This window comes from Durio zibethinus, chromosome 2 (assembly GCF_047325235.1).
Source record: "Durio zibethinus cultivar Kanyao isolate XHJ-2024 chromosome 2, ASM4732523v1, whole genome shotgun sequence".
NCBI lineage: Eukaryota > Viridiplantae > Streptophyta > Magnoliopsida > Malvales > Malvaceae > Durio > Durio zibethinus.
The window spans coordinates 35,376,934-35,397,292 of record NC_143163.1 but is presented as its reverse complement, the minus strand read 5'-3'; the positions used below and the strand labels follow the sequence as shown (position 1 = coordinate 35,397,292).

The 20,359-nt window shown below is 30.3% G+C and overlaps 3 protein-coding genes across 5 annotated transcripts; 1 reads left to right on the top strand and 2 right to left on the bottom strand.

The window, feature by feature from the left end:
• Positions 1-2,173: 2,173 nt before the first annotated feature.
• Positions 2,174-4,815, bottom strand: LOC111318034 (uncharacterized). Of its 2 annotated transcripts, none has more exons than XM_022920646.2 (5): positions 4,467-4,815; positions 4,223-4,310; positions 4,030-4,100; positions 3,878-3,946; positions 2,174-2,789 (listed from the first exon to the last, which is right to left on the bottom strand). In XM_022920646.2, exons 1-5 carry the CDS (start codon positions 4,569-4,571, stop codon positions 2,589-2,591), a joined length of 534 nt encoding a protein of 177 aa, XP_022776381.1. In that variant the 5' UTR covers positions 4,572-4,815; the 3' UTR covers positions 2,174-2,588. The 2 variants fall into 2 exon arrangements, with proteins under 2 accessions (XP_022776381.1, XP_022776382.1); XM_022920647.2 differs by having other exon boundaries at positions 3,878-3,934; positions 4,467-4,809.
• Positions 4,816-6,675: 1,860 nt separating this feature from the next.
• On the top strand, positions 6,676-7,936 carry LOC111318033 (uncharacterized). The gene has a single exon (XM_022920645.2). The coding sequence runs from the start codon at positions 6,676-6,678 to the stop codon at positions 7,789-7,791; it is 1,116 nt and encodes a 371-aa protein (XP_022776380.1). The 3' UTR covers positions 7,792-7,936.
• Positions 7,766-17,216, bottom strand: LOC111318035 (uncharacterized). Of its 2 annotated transcripts, XM_089753845.1 has the most exons (5): positions 17,132-17,216; positions 16,204-16,248; positions 15,833-15,960; positions 10,169-10,355; positions 7,766-8,553 (listed from the first exon to the last, which is right to left on the bottom strand). In XM_089753845.1, exons 4-5 carry the CDS (start codon positions 10,295-10,297, stop codon positions 8,230-8,232), a joined length of 453 nt encoding a protein of 150 aa, XP_089609971.1. In that variant the 5' UTR covers positions 10,298-10,355; positions 15,833-15,960; positions 16,204-16,248; positions 17,132-17,216; the 3' UTR covers positions 7,766-8,229. The 2 variants fall into 2 exon arrangements, with proteins under 2 accessions (XP_089609971.1, XP_022776384.2); XM_022920649.2 differs by lacking the exons at positions 15,833-15,960; positions 16,204-16,248; positions 17,132-17,216 and having other exon boundaries at positions 10,169-10,455.
• Between the last annotated feature and the right edge of the window lie 3,143 nt (positions 17,217-20,359).

Sequence of the window (20,359 nt, the reverse complement as noted above, 5' to 3'; positions counted from 1 at the left end):
AGAGGCCAAACAGGACAAAAGGATAGGTTACTGAAAAACTGCAACAAGCAACATAAAGATAAAAAAAAAAACTCAACCTAATTCGTAAAATTCTTTTCTTTTTTGGCATTTATGACCAAATATCAGGAATTTGCAGCAATTTTTATTTTGTTACATTGGCAGAAATTTTTTTGAAATATGAAAGGCAATGTGTTTTAATCTAAGATTGTTATTGGTTTTCCCAGGTCTTAAGGTAAAAATATTATGAGATTTTAATCAGTGACCTAACATTCTCATTCATAACTACGTTCATTCGTGAATGTAATAAACCATTGTAATTAGTAATAAAAGTAGGACTATTTCTCAACAGGTAAATTGAGAGATAACTTTTTTTTTTTTTTTGCTTAGAGTTTCTTTAAAATGAAACCTAACCTACGTAGAATTTGTAGATTAATCTTGTGAAAAGAGGGGACCAAATTAAAGAAGAGAGATGAGGGTAGGTGAACTTAATGGTTAAGAAAAGAAAATAAAAGGAGGAGACAAAAGGCAATTGCTTTATAATATGATAATAAAATGTTAAAATTTTAATTTGAATGATTAGATATCGATCTTTAATAACTTTAAGTAAAAAAATTATTTATCCTCACTTATTACATTTTTCGCATTATGTTATACTATTTACTCTCTTAAAATTATAAAGGAAATGTGATTTTTATATTTATTTCATTTTATAAAATAAAATAAATAATTTTTATATAACAAAATAAAGATGTTTTACACGTTAAATAAATAAATAAAATAATTTATATGTTAAATAAACAAATAAATAACTTACATATTAAATAAATAAATAATTTACATATTAAATAAATTGAGATTACATTTTTAGCAGCACCCCCGTTTAAAAGATTTGGCCAACAATTTAGAACACGAAACATCCTATCAAAAGAAAGATATTTTAAATAATAAAACAAAGAGTTTTTACATGTTAAATTACTTATTTATTTAACATATAAGTTGTTTAACATATTAAATAAATAAATAATTTACATGTTAAATAAATATATAAAATATACTTTATATGTTAGATAAATAAATAATTTATTTATGCCAAAACTAAAAGGAAATGAAAATTTTAAATGTAAATAATAAAATTTAAATATTTAAATTTTTTTAAAAAAATGTAATATATTAATCTAATAAAATTAATAAGATGAATGTGTTGTAACATATGATGTTGCATTCAAATAAATGACGATTGTTACGATAACCCGTTTATGTTATTATTTGTGAAAGAGTAAAACTCACCATTAAGAGACTTCAAACTAAGAGACTTCTATGTTGCTTATCATATTTTCGTTTGTAAAGCATCTTAGACTCTTCATTATCACATATTAGAATTCCTTTTTTTTTTTTTTTTTTGAGTGAAACTTTGAAGCATTTTTTATGAATTTCTTCTATGCATAAGTTCTTTCAATTAACAAATTAAAAATTAAAAATTTATGCAATTTAAATATTTTTAATTTTAAAAATAAACATATATAGATTACTTAATTTAAAAATTAAAAGTTATTTATTCAATTATTTAACAATTTATTTATTTATTTATAAATGATTTATTTATTTAACAATTTGATATGTAAATTATTTATAAATTTAATATGTTAAATAAATAAATAATTTAAATATAATTATTTATCACGTACTACTAACTGACATCAATTAATAATATAATTAAAAATAAATAACAAAATATATTATTAAATAATCTTATATTCCACTTATCTTGAATCAATAACTTTATCTGAAATCTGCCAAAGTAAAATAATTCAAAGGAGAATGACTTTTTCCCCGAGGGGATTAAATTTTAAAAACCGAACGCCGGGGAAAATAAGGAACAAAGAAACTTTAATGAGGCTGACGGCAATGACAAGCCCAATCGGTTAGATCATAGATGGAAGGGCTGTTTCCATTGAAGTGAGTTGGTGGAGATTTTTGGCCAGTGATGTTTAGTGGGCTTGTTGGGCTTATGTAGGCTGCTCTAAAGTTCAATAGTAACTGTCATAATCCAAATTTCTTCTACTATTGGCAAAAGAAAATTTAACCTCCAGTTTTTGAATTAAAAAAAAATTCGTGCCCTTGTGCTCAAATCAAATGATCAAGCATCGTGCATTCTCCATTTAGTTGACAAATATAACAAAATATAATCACTTTACTGAAATTAATTCAAGGTTTAACATAAACTGTAAAGCAGTCGAGGGAAGCATAGAGAAACAGACACAGGCAATCTGTCCTCGAAGAGAACTGTCTCCAAGACATTATATATATATATATATATATCTATATACATCGTGAATAACAAAAAAGCATGAGCAAAATTTACAGATGCAGAGTAGCGATCCTAAGCAGTCTAATGCAACCGCTCATAAAAACAACATGCCATGGCAAAATTATAAGTCCAAACCCCAAATACTAGACGTCAGTCAACAGAATCCAACAAGTGTGACCGTCCCTATTCATTCTAGGCTTGCTTTCCAAAGAATTAGAAGCTCAAAAGGATTCACCGCCGTTCATCTGTTTTGAGGATCAATGAAGTGCCAGGGGTAACTTCAGTAAGTTCTGGTTTCATACATATTGAGCCTTGTTGCACCTAGATGTGAGTGTCTACCACTCATCCCACTTGAATCCCATTTTGTTCTCTTAGAGCTCCCAGAATCTTCAAATGATCCACAAAAGCATGAAGGTGACTGAAATCCTTGTGCCATATCCCAGAGCATTTTTTGTAACTCCTCGAGGCTGCAATCTTTCTCCTAAGCACAAGTAATAGAAAAGATTATTAACAATTTCAACAAGAAAATCATTTATGCACAACTCCCTCCATGCATTAGTTGCCACTTTAGCAAAATGAAGAAATCTTAGTACATGGCAATTGGGAGTCAATTACTGAACAAGTAATTAGATTTTTCAAAAGGTTACACCCTTTTAGTACCACAAACACTCTGAAGCATATCTCCAACAATTACTATAATACAAGATATATTTGGAGCATAAGATTATAATAAAATAAAATAAGATAATATTATGATTAGCATTAGATTAAACAGTATTATATTATCTTATATTTGATATATGAAAAAATTAAGATAAGATAATTTATTTATTAGTCAAAATTAGTTTTCTTCAAAATTTATACAATTTAAATTATTAATATAATTTTTTAAAGTATAATAAGACAAATAAGTTCAATCTCGTGGATTAAAAATAATCTTTTTCACTTGAGAGGATTGAATCATCTTTATGTTAGAAAGATAATTAATTCTCCTTATAATCTTATCCCTTTCTTTAAATACAAATCAAACATAATATAAAATAATTATCATTCTTTTCTATCAATAATCTTATATATTAAACATGACCTACTTTATTAGAATTTAGTATTTTGTGGGGTAAAAAAATTAAATAAAAGCCACACTTTAAGTGATACATAATTTTTTATTGTCACTGATTAATTAAAAAATTATAAAAAAAGAGAATTGTAGGTGAATGCTCCACACCCTCTTGTGGTCACACTACATATTAAAACAGGGGCATTCTAGGCGCTTGATGCATTATGGCAAGCCGAAAAGATGAGTTATCAATCATATAAGAAGCCAATAAACCTTTCATGATGAGGAGGACAATATCGTCATAGGACTGATCATGATTTTAATGACTTCCTAATCATGCAAAAACTGAAATTTAGATTCTAACCACAGAAGATTAATATTTCAACGATTTTTTCTCCAGCACCACCCAAAGAACAGATTCTAATTTTGGTGATAATTTAACATAATTATAACATTTCTTTTTCCATTTTGAATTAAAATTGAGTATGTAGCTATAATTCAACAAGTGTTACCTCTTTCCTGGTTTGGGCCATGAGAGAGATCATTTCAGCTACAAAATCAGAAAAGCCCTGTAAACATAACTTTGATCATTCAATTGTTAGCAAACTAGTGAAAATGAATGCCTTCAAGGAATACCAAATTTTCAAAAAGGAAAAACAGCCACCTCATCCTCTTCATCTTCAGGATCATATAAGCCTGCATCGTACACAGTTCTCTTCCTCTGGTCTGATAAAACTGCCAAAAGAAGAGGAAAAAAAACAACAAACTGGAATTAAACCAAGCTCATATAAAACAAAATCAAGAAGGCAAATTAAACTGGAATATTGGGTGCAAAAGATCTCAGTCAACTTACTTACCAGAATAGGCTTCTTGAATTTGCTGGAATTTACGCTTAGCTTCACCCAATAGAGAAGGTGTTCTTGTCCACCTATCCGGGTGCCATTGCTGCACCACCATATTCACAACAAAAAAAGAACATAAGTTTATGTCCTTCAGACAACTTATAACGTTGGAAAGTTGCTGTCAACCCAACACCAACACCCAAAAACCGCCCCCAAAACAAAACGTATGTTTGTTGCTGGCAGAAAAAGAACTACTTACCATTGCAAGCTTTCGATAAGCACGCTTGATATCTTCAGAAGAAGCACCCACCTTAACTCCTAGAACGTTATAATAAGATGGAAAGCACCGTTCAGCCTCCATCATCACCACCCAACAGGCATAAAAACCCAAAATTTGAGCACTCCTGAAATGTGGAAACCCAAGCTCTGTGTTGTTGTAATATCGTTAAGCAAACATGCGAGGATGGAAAACGAAGGGGCAAGCAGGGGTTTGTATATAAAGAAATGGAACTTAGAGGAAGAAAATATCTGAGTTAAAGGAATTTTGTTTGATCGACTTGGATTGGTGGTTTGATCATTGATGGTAATTCGGGAAGGTTCAGGAACGAGCCAGTTGTTTCTTTTTTATGACAAACGTGTGAAATGTGGATGCCCCAGAAGGAGATATTTCTTGGGAGGTAGATATTTTGGAGGTTTCCCTCGGGTCTTGCCGAGGATGACGTGGCAAGCGTTGATGATATGACAGTCAGTCACGGATCTTTTACCGAAGACTTTTATGGCGACACGTGGAAGGCTTATATATTGGTCGTTTTCTTGACAAGGATAAATAATGTCTCATACAGTTTCTATGATTCGTTAATAAAATATTAAATTTTAATTTTAATAATTAAATTTAATTCTCAATTATTTCAAATATATAAAATGGAGAAAGAACTTTTTTTAGTGGTTGGGATTTTGGAGATTAGGTATCTCATATTTCAGTTGATATTGAAAATTGCAAGATAAGTGAGTTGGTGGATAATATGAGATAGTAGGACTGGAAGAGGTAAATTTTTTACCAAACGAAAATATGGACCGACTCTCTTTGGTCCACTTATTATTAGACGCACCTGATCAGACCATATGGTCAGCTGCACCTAATGGTCTGGTTCAAGTTAAAACTGCTTATGCCTTTGACTACAGACACTACATTATCTCATTTTACTTGGAACAAAATATGGAAACTTAATGTCACTCCTCGTGTCAAGTATTTTCTATGGTTAATTAATAGCTCATGACAGATTATTAACCAAAGAAATTAGTTTCAACAGGCATTTCACTTCATCCCCTTGTTGTCCAAGATATAATGGTGATGTGGAGAATATTTTGCGTCTACTTAGAGATTGTTCTTTTTTCTAAAATTATATGGTCAAGATGGATTCATATATATCATTTGGATCACTTCTGTTCACTTTCTCTGAAGGATTGGCTGCTTTTTAACTTTAGCAAGCCAATGTTGTGGTTTAATAAGTACGTGTTTTGAATTTGCTTGTTGGCTTATTTGAAGTTATGGAAATAAATGCAATTTTGTTGAGAATTTTTTGTGGCCTTCAAATGTTACTCGATTGATTTTGGTGACAATTAGGGACTATCTGCATTATATAGTGATTAAAAGAAATTTCAGGGTTTTATGAAGATGACGTTGATGGTGCGCTCTCTCACACAGAGTGATTTGGCCATCGGGGGCATTTGTAGAGACAACAAAGGAGAATGGTTGTTTGGTTTTACCAGAAAACTTGACAAAAGTCACTCGTTTAAGGTCTTAAAAGCTAAACTTTGCGCCATTCAAACAAGACTGCTGTTAGCTTTGGACCATCGGCTAAATGGATACCGGTGCGTTGTTATTGAGTCTGACTCACAATTGACTATTCAAAAGGTTATGCAGTCTATTCACGAGAAAGATCCTTTATTTCATGTGTTAACAGACTGTAACTGTTTGTTAAGCATGGATTGGTAGTGTTCTACTGATCAATACAAAGAGACTAATGTTTGTGCCATGTTCATGGTTGTTGGGCACATTCTGATAACTTTTAAGTTTTCCATAGTTCTTGTTCTTCCCCAGGGTTTAGGAAAATTAATTAAAGAAAATATTGATGATTTAGTTAGATCTTGTGCCCGTGTTGATTAGGTGGTATTAAACCACCCTCTTTGGTTAAATAACAAAAAAAACCATGTACTTATTATCCAATAGATCAAATATTTTATCATAAATAGTTTTTATTATAAAAGCTGCGGCTTGGGTAGGAAGAAATGGAAAGACCAAATTGCAATCATGAGAAACTTTTTTGACAAGAAACTCATAAAACCCAAAGTAAAAAACAATAGAAATTAGAAAGGTTAAATTGATCGGATCGGTTGGAAACTCAAAGTCCCCTTATCTAACTAAATAACGACTCTCCCCTATTGGTCTACTGAAAGATCCACCCATTATGCCTCCAATCAAAACTAGCCTTGTTTTTCTAATCATCATCGTTTCAATTGGCCTAGCCCACGCCGGAAATACCCACGTCATCAATTTCCGCTCGCACAACCTCTACCCGGAAGGCATGGCCTGGGACCCATCAGCCCAGCACTTCATCGTGGGCTCTATAAGCCACCGTACGATCCACTCCGTTTCCGATGCAGGCGTTGTTGAAACTTTGATTTCCGACCCAACCCTCCCGGAAAACGTCACCGTTTTGGGCCTCGCCGTAGATTCCACCAAAAAACGCCTCCTCGCTTGCCTCCACTCCGTTTCCCCTCTCCCTCCTTTCAACGCGCTCGTCGCCTACGACCTCCGCACCCGCCGCCGCCTCTTCCTATCCATCCTCCCTTCCGACCCCGATTGCCCCATCTCCTCCAGCGGTCGCGGGCGGGACGTAGCCAACGATGTGGCCGTCGACTTCAAAGGTAACGCTTACGTCACCAATTCGGTAGGAAACTTCATATGGAAAGTCAACGAAAACGGAGAGGCATCGATCTTTTCTAGATCACCGGCTTTTAGCCGTTACCCATCTGTTATGGATCAAAACGACCCGTTTAATGATTGCGGGCTCAACGGAATCGCTTACGTCAGCAAGGGTTATTTGTTGGTGGTGCAATACAATACGGGCAAGATGTTTAAGGTCGATGCGGAAGATGGAACAGCGAGGGTAGTTTTGCTGAACCAGGATTTGGTACTGCCTGATGGGATCGCGATAAGAAGAGACGGCGTCGTTTTGGTTGTTTCTGCCCAAAAGTTGTGGTTTTTGAAGAGTGATGATAGTTGGGGGGAAGGTGTGGTGTATGACAAAACTGCCCTTGATGAGGAAGGCTTCGCTACCTCGGTTGTAGTGGGGGAGGAGGGTAGGGTGTATGTGTTATATGGGCATGTGCTAGAGGGCATAATGGGGAAAGGTGAAGGGAGAGAGAGGTTTGAAATAGTGGAGGTGAGGTCTGAGACAGAGAGTGGTGAGCAGGACCATGTTTGGGTGTTTGTTTTGGTTGGGTTGGGTTTGGCTTATTTCTCGTTTTGGAGGTTTCAAATGAAGCAGCTTGTCAATAACATGGACAAAAAAGTCAACTAATTACTTGCCTTTGTTCTTTTTTTTTTTTTTTTTGTAATTTACACATGTAAGAGAGTTGAGTTCCAGGAGACTATTCCTCTTTCATGATTTGAATGAATGTTTTCTATAATTATGAAGAAATGAATTTAGGTATTTACAATTGGTATGGGTTTTGTTTGATGGTTCAAACTTCAAACTGATGAATTTTACTACCGGAGTTAGATGTTGCGACACTGACCTTCCACCATTCCACCAGCGAATTCTAGACAAAGCTCGATCTACATTCATTTTCCAGGAAATTCTTGTCCTTTTTTTTTCCCTTAATATCAAGACAATTCTAGTCATTAATTCATCAGGCGTTCTCTTCATGTAATGACCAATAATTTCACTGTAATAAGTTACATTTTACTTTTAGAATAACATAAATGGACAACATGAACAAACCTGTTACTGAGAATATCACAAAGCATTATTTGGAGGAGGAATATTCTCAAGGGTAGCTTCCACCAATGGTCTAACTGTGCCTTCTGGAGGTGGCAGTGGCAAAGTTGGAGACTTCATCCCATTCTCAGTTTTTGGCTTAGATAGCCCAGCCTTCTCCCTAAGCTCCTCAAGCTTCTCCATGATCTTTTTCCTCATTTCAAGTCTACTAAGACGAGCTTCAGCAGGTTTTGGAAGAACGGTAAGACCAACAACTTCAGCTGTTAAACATTGCATCATATCTCTTCGTGAAACAGCAAAACCTTTTGTTTTCAATGGTTTATGTCCTTTCTCACCCTTCACCTGCAAAAGAGACAAAAGAATGTGTTCAGAGATGTGTCCAAGTGATGTCCAGAAGCAGGTCATTCCATTTCTCTTATGCCAAATGCAAAGCTGTTATTTATCTTTTAATGATTTCACAAGATTCACTCTAGTTCAACAAAACTTGAATCCAAACAGAATTCTCAAGTCTGCACTTCTGCAACAACCTTATTTGCTTTAAAACTCACCTAAATAGGCTAAAACCTATCGACAAACTGGGGTTTTCTGTCTGAATAAAGCAAATGTTAATCTTCAGCAGTTCTCAATAGTTTTTAAAGCCCAACAAATTCTCAAATTCAATATTTTCATCATATATTTATAATTGAGAATTCACGCATACTATTATCAATTATAGAAATGATCAACAGCAATAACACGGTAATGCATTGACAAAAATATCTGGAATCAACCACAAATATAGTCAACTGACCGCACTATGTAAACTTTAAGAGTTCTCAAAGTAATTTATCTATGTATACGAGGTCCCTTTATCGTTTCACTTCTCAAAACAGAGTTAATAGGTTCCTGAAAAGAAGAATTATGGAAGAAAAGAAGCCATACTTCTATTAACAGACAGATTTTGCAGTCAAAACCTTAACATGGGCAAATACACATTTCACATGATCCACCAGTAATCAAGATGATCAATCAAATTAGAGAAAACATACTGATATCTCCCCCTTTGCCATGTTTGCGGGCATAAGCCCATCCAATTTCTTCAGTAGAAAAATTAGAAAAACATGAAAATAGGAATAATGACTAATAAGGAGATAAAAAGGACTGGAATCCCGTAAGCACAGATTCAAACAAGAAGTCAGAACTGAAAATGACAATCTAAATGGTAGTTTCTAACATCAACAGGCTCACCTTCAATGTGATGTATGCAGGTAACACCATCTTCTGTACATCAAATACTTAAACAATGCAGATGTCAACTTTAAATTGTAACCCACCCACACTGATTAATGATAACCATACTTTTTGAAGAAGTTTTGCTAATTTTATTCATCTAGAATATGGTATGCCACATGCCATACAATGATCAAGTTTTAAGCTACGTTTAACATATAATATCAAGCTTCGGATAACTATGAGATTAAACAGTAAACTCATTCACAGATGACATATGCATTCCTCATTTTCAAGGGAAATGCAATAAGATGAAAATAACCTGATTAACTGGTCATAACCCAAAAAGTATATCAAGTCAGTATCCTAATCGGTTCAAGCTACCATTTTAGATCAGATCTAAAGCATCCAGATAACCCAAAAAGAAAGAAAATGGGTATGCCCTGATTTCACATACTTGGGTTCGCAAAAGACAAATATACAAATGTGAATTCTAGCCAAAACCTATCAATGATCACTTTTCGATCCTTCTAATAACTTGAGTAAATAGTAAGTATAAAAAAGGGTAAAAGAAGGAAGCTGGGTGAATTGACCATCTAATTGAAACTGGAGATTCAGAAAGATCTTCACTTTAAACTAAAGTTTTTCACTTTTATTTTTCCATTTGAACTCTGTTAATCTACATTTAAATAGTAGCTAAAAATACATATAGATTTAAAGCAAACTCTTTTGAGTAACAATTACAAACCTGAAGAGGAACAATGGCTGTCTTTTCCTTTGTTGCAATCATAACTGATCTTTTGATGGGTAACAGGTCTCCATTTCCTACTGTTGGGGTAAGCATGCTTGTCATCATCTTCAAGTTAGAGGTTTCCATCTGTCTCTGGTATGTCTTGCCGGCGGAGGAGCAGTCACTTTAGCATATAATCTAGACTCTGGAGTCGACCATTGATTGAGTATTCAGTCAAACACATTTATCTGGAGGTCAATTTTGTGTAGTCGACGAATTGTACTTAGGCGAGGCCACGATGGGCCTTCTGAAAACAAGGATGGGCCGCACAAGTTTGGACGGCAAATAATAGGGATATAAATGGTAGATTAATATTTTTAAGTTATTTAGATTTAATTAAAATAAAATTTAAATTTGATTATATTATTATTGAGTCAAATTCAATTTGAATAGTTTGATTTATCGATTAAGTCGAATTTAAATATTTTTATATTAGAATTAAGTAACTTATAAATTTAATCAAATTTTTATATTTTAATATATTATTATTATTTTAATTAATAAATTATTTAAAACTTAAATTCAAATTTTAATATAAATAATTAAGTTTTTATTGAATATAAAAATCAAATTTTATTTTTACATGTTAATTAAATTTAATCAATAAAATTCAAATAATTTAAATTTTATTTTGAATCGAACTTAAATTAAAAAAATAACATTAAATCAAATTCAAATTAATTTTTAAATTTTAAATTTTGAATAGAATTCGATTTCAAATTTAATCAAATTACAACCCCAATTAAAATAACTTAATAAGTAGAATCGGCTAATTGATGAGCTCAGGTCGGTAGTATACAATTCAGCCGAGCCTAGCTATGTTTTTCTGGGCAAATGAGCCTAGCTATGTTGGGATAAGTTCGATTGAATTTTAAGTTTTGTGTTAGAGTTTGGCTCGAAAAATGAGCTGAACAAGCTTAAACTCAAATAAATTTAAAAGATATGCGAATAAATATTATATTTCATCCATATATTGTATATAATATAAAATTTTAAAGTTTGGTAAGATTTGCTAGGCACTTGGACTGATAATGATAATATTTGTAACTGTGGTGTTATCAAACATTTAGTAAATATATAATATTTTCTAATTTTATATTTAAGTTGAATTTTTTTATTTATTATTAATTGATTTTAAATTAAATATTTAATATGATATCATGTTAAAATTTTTTTCTATTGTTCTTTTTAAATTTATCAGGTGAAATTTTTTTTTTATTTTTATCTACATGTGAAGAAGGTTTGTTAATGTGATATTATTTCATATTTAGTAAATATTTAATATTTTATAATCTTATATTTAAATTAAATTTTTTCACTTATTATTAATTTTTTTTAAATTAAATATTTAACAATATTTGAACTCGATTCAATAATGAATGAATCAAATTATTCAAGTTAAATTTAAATAGTTTATGAATAGATTTATTCATTTCAACTCTTATGAATGAATTGATTCAGATAAAGGCCATCATCATTGAATTTAGATTCAAATTATTTTTTTATTTGGAGCATTTTAAGATAAGGTTATTTTAAGTTTGGGTTGTTTTGGGCTTTAATTGTTTCTAATTTGGGTCTTTTTAGGTTCAAGCAAACTTGAATAAATTTGGATAATTTAGAGTTTTATGTAGTTGTTTTCACAAATTAAAATTAGATAAATGATGGCTTGTGTGAAGTTAGTATTAAGTATATTAATTAGTAAATTTTAGATATAAAAATCTAATAAAACTAAAATTGAAATTTAAAAATTAATAAATATAAAATTTAATCCCTCCATATGACCGTTTCAAATTGACACATTGACGTGTATGTGATATCTATTTTTTTTTTTTAAACATAAAATATTACATACAAAGTATTTGAAAATTGTTTGTTATCTTTCCAATTTCCTTATAAGTTCAAATTAAAATATATAGATATATAATGTGTATATATATATATATATTTTTTTTTTTTTTTGAGTAATCGTGAATTTTTTTTATCACACTAAAATATTTAAAAAAATCTTTGTACTTTTTTAAATTTTTTAATAAATTTCTACTTTATTTATTATTTATTTTTTATATTATCCTCAATTAAGCTTTTAAAGTACTATTTTGTTTAATCAACTCATTATTTGAATGAAACTGTTAATTTTTTTTGCCACATTAGCATGTACATAATCGTTTTCTTTATCAAGTCAATGTTTGCATATCATATACGCGGCAAAATATGAGGATTAGAATGTTATTTCTCTTGGAAAGTTTGGTGTTCTGTGTTTAAATGGTGGGGATTGAAATGGGTTTGTCCTAATGATGCTGAGGACATGATGAGACAGTGGAAGGGGATTGATTTTTCTGGTGTTACCAAGTAAAGCTGGGTTTCTGTTTGTGGCGCTACATTTTGGGGCACTTTGGTTAGCCAGGAATAATACGGTGTTTGAGGAGAACGGTTGGGATGGAGATAACATACAATTTATTATCAAATTGAGGTCGTTTTATTGGGTGAAAGCTAGTTAAGGCAATGGAAAGGTAAACGAGACTGGGTGGTGGGCTGATCCTAGTGGAATAGGGGATGGGATAGGATCAATAATTCAAGAGAAAACATCCAGTGGTCCTGCCCAAGAGTTGATGCCGTAAAGTTTAACAAGGATGGCTCGGCAAGAGGCAAGCCTGGACCATCGGGCTACGCAGGGGTGTTGGGGGACTGGACTGGTAATATCTGTGGCTTGTTCTATGGACCACTTGGTGTACAAGACTCCAACGTGGCTGAAGTAACAGCTATTGAAATAGCTCTCGAGGCGCTCTCCTCTTCTCCATGGTTCAAAAAGTATTCACTTCCTATAGAATCAGACTCAAAAGTGACTATAACCTGTGTGTAACAGTGAATCTAGACCTTGACAACTTAAGGGAGGTGTTCGCTGAGATTGACGAGGTAAGGGATATCAATGGAGTGGTCCAGTTTCATCACACATAAAGGGAGGATTACTTTTTTGTAGATTCCCTTGCTAAATGGATGTTGAATGCTCAAATTTTCTTTTCCATGCTTGGTTGTAATAGGTACTTTTGAGTCATTGGATTTTGTTGATATGGGGAAATGCCATCCCTACTGTTAATTTCTTCCCAAAGCTGGGAGAGACACTTTGCAATTGACCTTTCAATTAATAAAAATTATCATTGGTTGAGAAAAAATATATGCGCGACAAAAAAAGAAGATTTTATATAGATGTTGATGAGGCATGCCATGTTACCCATGTAAGCACCAAATCAATATGAATTTTCATATTTGATCACATATAGATGTTGATTTCACAAAGATAATGGTCATTTAATTAGACTTTAAAATGTGCCAAAAACCAAAAACAATACTTTAAGAGTTTAATTGGATACAGAATAGAAAACAACAATGGCTTTTAATTAGGGAAAGTATAATACTTTTGAGTAAATTAGACTCGTGTGAATGTCACCTAGCTCCACGTACGTGAACATTCATGTGAATGACCATGTGGCATTAATTTTTAATGGTGATTGACGAAATAATTGAATTTGAAAACATTTTTAAAAAAATCATGGATTTAAAAGTTGAATTTTAAAGATAAACAGAAACATTGTAAAAACTCATAAATGACTGATGCATTTTACCTTTTTTTTTTTTTTTAATAATTTAGCATGCACAATATTAAGTAATATACATGAGCTCTTAACATCAAGATTTCCTTTAGTGTTGGTGCCGCAAGTTTTGATTCGGTAATAAGTTTCTTGATATGGATTCTATTGGATTCTTTTCAATTGCAAGTTTGAAAATTAAAAAACATAAGTCAAAATTTGAGAAGAGAAAGAACAATATTGTGGGATAAGATTTAAATTTATCAACCATCTTAATTTGAGTGAGTACAATTATAATAGCATACTTAATTTCATTAAAAATTGATTAAAATTAAGTTGATGATAAAAAGATTATTTGAAAATACTCTACGAAAATATTACATAGAATGTTCAAAGATGAGTGATGAATTTGCTTATTAGATTGAGTGTTGAATTTAAATCTTGTTTGAGAGGAAATCAAAACCAATGTACTTAATATTAACTTTTAATTTAGTATGCATCTATTTGCAAACTTTATTGTTTTTGTATTTTTAGTCTCATTTTTTATATTTATATATAGTTATTACTTGAAGTTAATATTTTTATTTTTTGAAACATCTGATATATGTTTTTCTTGTTAAATACATGATAAATTAAATCTCCTAATATTATTACGTGTTATTTATCCAAAAAAAGAATTTACTTATCTTTTTTTTTTTTTGTATTTTCTTTTGTGTAGACATTATGCAATCTAAAATTGGTCATTTTAAATAATGGGTGTTGGACGTAGCTTATATAGAAAAGTTTTTTTTTTTTTTTTCACTACAAAAGCAAAAATCAAACATTTGATTCTTAAACTTTTATGATTTTTAGTATTTAAGGTTTAGGGTTATAAATAAAAATTTATGCAAAAATTGATAATATTTAGTAATTAATATTTAATGAAATTCTTTTATATTCTTACCTTATCCTTAAATAATTTCATAAAATTTTAGGGAGATCATCTATGTTTCACAGTCATCTTTTTTATTTGCTCTAATTTTTCTATTGATTTTTTTTATTTTTAATTAAAAATATCTATTTATTTTGTCATCTAAAACTTGTAATTTATTCTAATAAAGATGACTACTTTATTTTATTTAATCTATTAACAATATAGCAAAATATAAAATATTTTTAATATTCTATAAAATTTCTTCATAAAATTTATCAAATGCTGTATTAACTTTTCTCTAAAATGTTTTTAAAATAAACATACTCAAATAATACTTCTTACAAAAGCTCCAGCCTAACCAAACAAATATTTACTAACAATCAATCTATATATATACAAAGTTTACTTTGTAATAATTTATTTATGTTTATTTTGTACACACTATTTTTTGTAGCAAATTATATATTAAAATAATAAAAATACTTTTATTACATAATTATTTAAAATATGAAATTTGTCGCATTACACACACATTTATATAATTTTGCTTTAACTCTTAAAATATTTTTTAGTTGTCCCTTTTCGTTTTAGTTTAAATTTTATTAGATCAATTTATATACATACATATAATACATATATATGTATATATATATATATATGCATTATGTATAAGACATAAATTACCACTAAAAGTTTAACCTAACTAAGTAGTTGAGGATGCTTAAATTTTAAAAGGTGGAATAAATTTTGATAAAAATCTTAGCTTCTCAACATTATAATGCATTAATTCATACGTACTCTCTCTCATACCAGAAAAATAAAAAAACTTTTTGAATGAAGCCGTACCACGATTAACTTTTTTAGTTCCCGTAAGGTAGAAAGAACAAAAAAAAAAAAAAGAAAAGAAAAAGAAAATACATTGGAAATGTTGGGATGCTATTTCATGTTTTAATTATATATATATATATATATATGTATATGTATATATTCACGAGACACTGATCGTCTCTCCTTTATCAATCACTATATTAGCATCTAAAAATACTGATATTCACAAAATTATGAAAAAAAAAAAAATACCACAAAAAAAAGGTCTGAATCTGAGAGTGAATTAAGAGAACATACCTTGGAGCAGATGTTCTAATATTATCCTTTGAAACCTGAAGTTGTGTTTGGGATGTTAAATTCCATGCAAATGCTTTGTCAAATGTACAGTCCCTTGCTTATACCTCACATTAGTTGTCAGTTTCGACCTAAAAAATTTTCTTATAATTACTCCTTAATTTGATTAATTTGCCTATAACTACATATATCTGCACCAATATTGACAAATATTCACCTTTATTTTTTTTACTTTTTTTCAAAAAGATTGAAGTATCAAAGTCAGAGACTCGATATTGGTGGGTTAAAAATGGAAACATTGTCCACATGCATTGTGGATCCAATGCCTAAACATAAACCAGTAGGTGAAAGAATTGTCAAAAAACCAAACTCACATTTATTCACACACCTTGCAAAGTGCAAACATCCACCCAACAGATCTGAAGAAATTATTATAACCCAAGTTAGTTTTTTTCTATAAAAATAAAAAATAAAAAACCCTCTTAACTCTTTATCATGAGATTAATTCGGTCATACATACAAAATATATAAGAAAAATCATGACAATTTCTCAATCTAATGACTTATAGGAGAGTAAATATCTTCTATAATCTCTAGAAATTAAATTATTAAACCAAGCCATTTTCATCTGTTAAAAAGAACCCGAGTTGACTGATCGATAAGTATACATATATATATATATATATCTATAGTCATGATCTACATACATATGCTTTGTAATTCTTTTCTATTGATAATATTCTCAGTTTTAATTTTAAAAAAAAATCAATCTACATAAATATATGTAAATATATATTTTGAATCTACCTCAAATTATAGCCTATAATCTATATGTTACTTTCTATCTTCAGTATTTGTATCTTTTCTTTAATTTTTTTACGTACTGGACTTTATTAATAAGGTATAGCTACTATTTTTGGTTTACTTCATAGTTCTATGGCATCTACATGGAAGCAATAATCAAAATTAAGCTATAGAAACCAACAGGTTTATATGCCTTTAAGGTTACAATGAATTGAAGGAGAAAGCAAATGAAAAAATCACCATGATTTGATGCCTAAATAAACCACGATATCAAGAATCAAACCAAGAACAATCAACTGGTTATTAGGATTTTTTCTATATTGAGATTGTTATTGAAGAAGTTAAGGGAATATTTAGACCGATAATCTAGTTCACTCAATTATCATGGTGTGCCTATCAATTTCAATGAGGGTTTCATGATATTAGTCCTAATAAGTATATAAAAGTTCAGGTCGAACAGACAACGAAAGATAGGTTAATCCACAAAAGACTACTCACTTGACAAGGATAGCATGGAATTCACTCACCCGATCATCGATAACCATCAAAAGATTTAAACCTCTAATTATACTCCTTATGATCTGGGATTGAAGTTCGGACCGCCATCATAAAACCAAATAAGAAGAGAACAATTAATCACAGAAGAATCTTTCTATAGTTTGAAATTTTAATAAAATAAAGAATAGTAAGTACCTATACTCAGCCCCAGAGAACCAAGAGACCAAGTTTAATTCTTGTTATGGGATAAGGGTTGAAACAAACCGTATTATATAGAGAAATATGGACGGGTAAAGTATATAGCTATATTTCTTTATTTAATTTAATTGATATTTTACCAATGTTGGTTGGAGCAAAAGAAATTGAGAAAAAAAAGAAAAGAAAAGAAAGAATAATTAATTGCATAGTTGTGTGTATCTGCTACAATCTTTGACACGTGATCAAGAGGTTTGACTATCGGTTGCATGAGGTTTTAACCACCACGAACATGGGGATTTAGCTGCTGCTTTGACAGAAGTAAAAATCAACCCAAAACTATTTTGAAAACCTTTCTTCTCTCTTTGTCTTTTTTTTTTTCTTCTTTTTCGTTGTTGGATGCTCTTCTTTTAAATGGAGAAATCATATAGCAGCGTCCTCATTACGGTTTTATCATCATTTTTATCATTTTTTTTTTTTTTAATTTTGGACAATTTCTTGTCCAACCCAAAACTTCTATATTTGTGGACCGAAGAAGAGTTATATATTTCTACCTTTGCCTCTTTCAATTCTCACTTCAGTTAGAGGGGGAGCTTATTTTTATCATCATCTTTCTTTGAAAATCTTATCACAAGCTTCATTTTGAAAGGGAAATTAACACATAAAATTGGGTGATTAATTCTAGTAATCAGTTTAGAATATTATTTATTTGAGGGAGATCCACTCTCGTTCGGTTGTCGGAATTTGAAGATATATATATATATATATATATTTGATCATTTAGATATAATCGTTTTCTTAAATTTTTTGGTATCAGTATGATCAGCTTGATTATGAAACTGGATGGAATTGATGATCAAAGTACTTGATGATCGCAACACAAATTAACCCATTATGGGATAGGAAATATACTTCATTTTAGTTCTGAAAATTATATATATCTCAAACACTTGATACACTTGTTAGTATGCCTCTCATTTGTAATTTGAACTACGCTAATTTTGTAAGTCTTGAGCCCTTGCTACCCGCTAAATAGGGGAATCCTAGCTATTCGGATTGATGTGAGAGAATGCATCATTAGAAAATATTAAATCCAAACAAAATTTGGAGATACCTCAATCGCGTATTACCGGAAAAAATACATACACTTTATCATTGAGCTACTTGTCTTCCATTCGTTTAATATATATGATGATGTAATATGCTATATAGAATAAACACTTCATGAAGTATATATAAATGGCTGAAACAGGAATTAAGATATCAACCAGGAGTTGGCTTCCGACTTAATCATGAGCAGCATCATAGGAGCATTAATTAATTTCACACAATTTTTTCTATAATCTTAAAATTATTCAATCAAATTTAAAAGTTATGTAAGAATTCATCACTTATAAATATGTGTTTCATATAAAATTTAGATATTATTTAAAGATACATGTATCTCGATCCTAGACCTGTTTAAATGTTAGGTTACTTATCTAGCTTTGAATATTCATCCAAATTTTAAGAAGATTTAGATAAAAAAAATTAAAGTCCATTAAATAGATTTTGATATAATTTTTAAATTTATTTAAATTTTAAATCGAGTCTCAAACAAAAGAATTAAAATTTTGGCTCTAACAAAATAAAATATATTAATTAAAATATTATAATTAAATAAATATACATGTGAATTTTTATTTTAATATTTTTAAAAAAAATATTTTTTATTAATTTTTTATTATATAAATTAAGCTTAATGTGAGGGTTTGAAATTTTTTTTTTTAATTTGGGTCAAGCTTAAAAAAAATTTGAAAGTCAAAAAATCAAGTTAAAATATTAATATTAAATATGAGTCCAATCCAAACTCGACTGACCCTATTCTTGAATACCTCTATTTGATCTATAATTATGAGATTTGTTATTAATTTTTAAAAAAACAATGTTAAAAACTAATGTTCTTAAGAAGTTCATATCCAATTAACCTCAACAAACTGGTAAAAAAACCTAACTCCTGCAAGGAAAAACGTTATCCTGTCCCTACCGACTTTAGCGGTAGTTGAGGCGGAGCCTCATCAAATTTACTAGATGATGTAGTACTTTTTCCCTTTGTTTCTTATCTCCTCTGACATTTATGTTACTTTTTTTTTTTTTAAGAAAAAATTTGAATACGTGAATCAATCTTTTAAATCAAAATAAAATATATCATATCTAATAATTTTTAAAAAAATAATTATTGATTATACATTCGAGATGATTTTAACAAATGATTATCGATAAAACTCGAATTAAAAATTTTTTCATTAAAAAAGATGAACTTTAATTGATTAAATCAAATACTTGTTACAGTATTTTTTTTAATTCATTACTAGAACTGTTATTAGTACAATGTTTCTAATTTTTTATAACAAAAAATTATCCAAATGATACAGTATCTATGGAGAGTTTGTACGAAAGAACTTGGTGATTCTTGTCATTGTTTGAGTGTATATATATATACCCAGTTGAGTGTTGGAGTTTGGACCACAAAGAATAATTTAAAAAAATTCTTTCGTAATACACAAGTACAGATCATACGGAGGATTAAGATTTAAGATCAGAGAGAGAGATCGCACCTGAGCTGGAGGACAACATGCATCTAGCCGTTTTACCTTCTGTTCTGGCTTTTCCTGAACTTTTTGAGTGTTGAATTCCATGCAAAGCCTTTGTCAAATCAATAGCCTCTTGCTTCAAACCTCACATTCGCAATCAGTTCGACCTTTGACTTTACACATTACAGGAAGTTCATTTTTCTTTCTTTTCTATAATGTTTGCTATAGCTCTCAATACTTTTGATAACTACACAAATGAAAGTGCAACAAAGCTATCTATGTAGTCATAACAGGCTTATCAAGGAATTGGACAAAAGACAACTTATGGATGGACGATATATTATATGAACTATTTGGGAAGAAGAAGTACAGACATTTGCACAAATAGAAAGTATTGTTTCAAACCTTTGATCTAGTCACATTTTCCTCTATAGCCTTCCAAGTTTAGGAATTCATCATT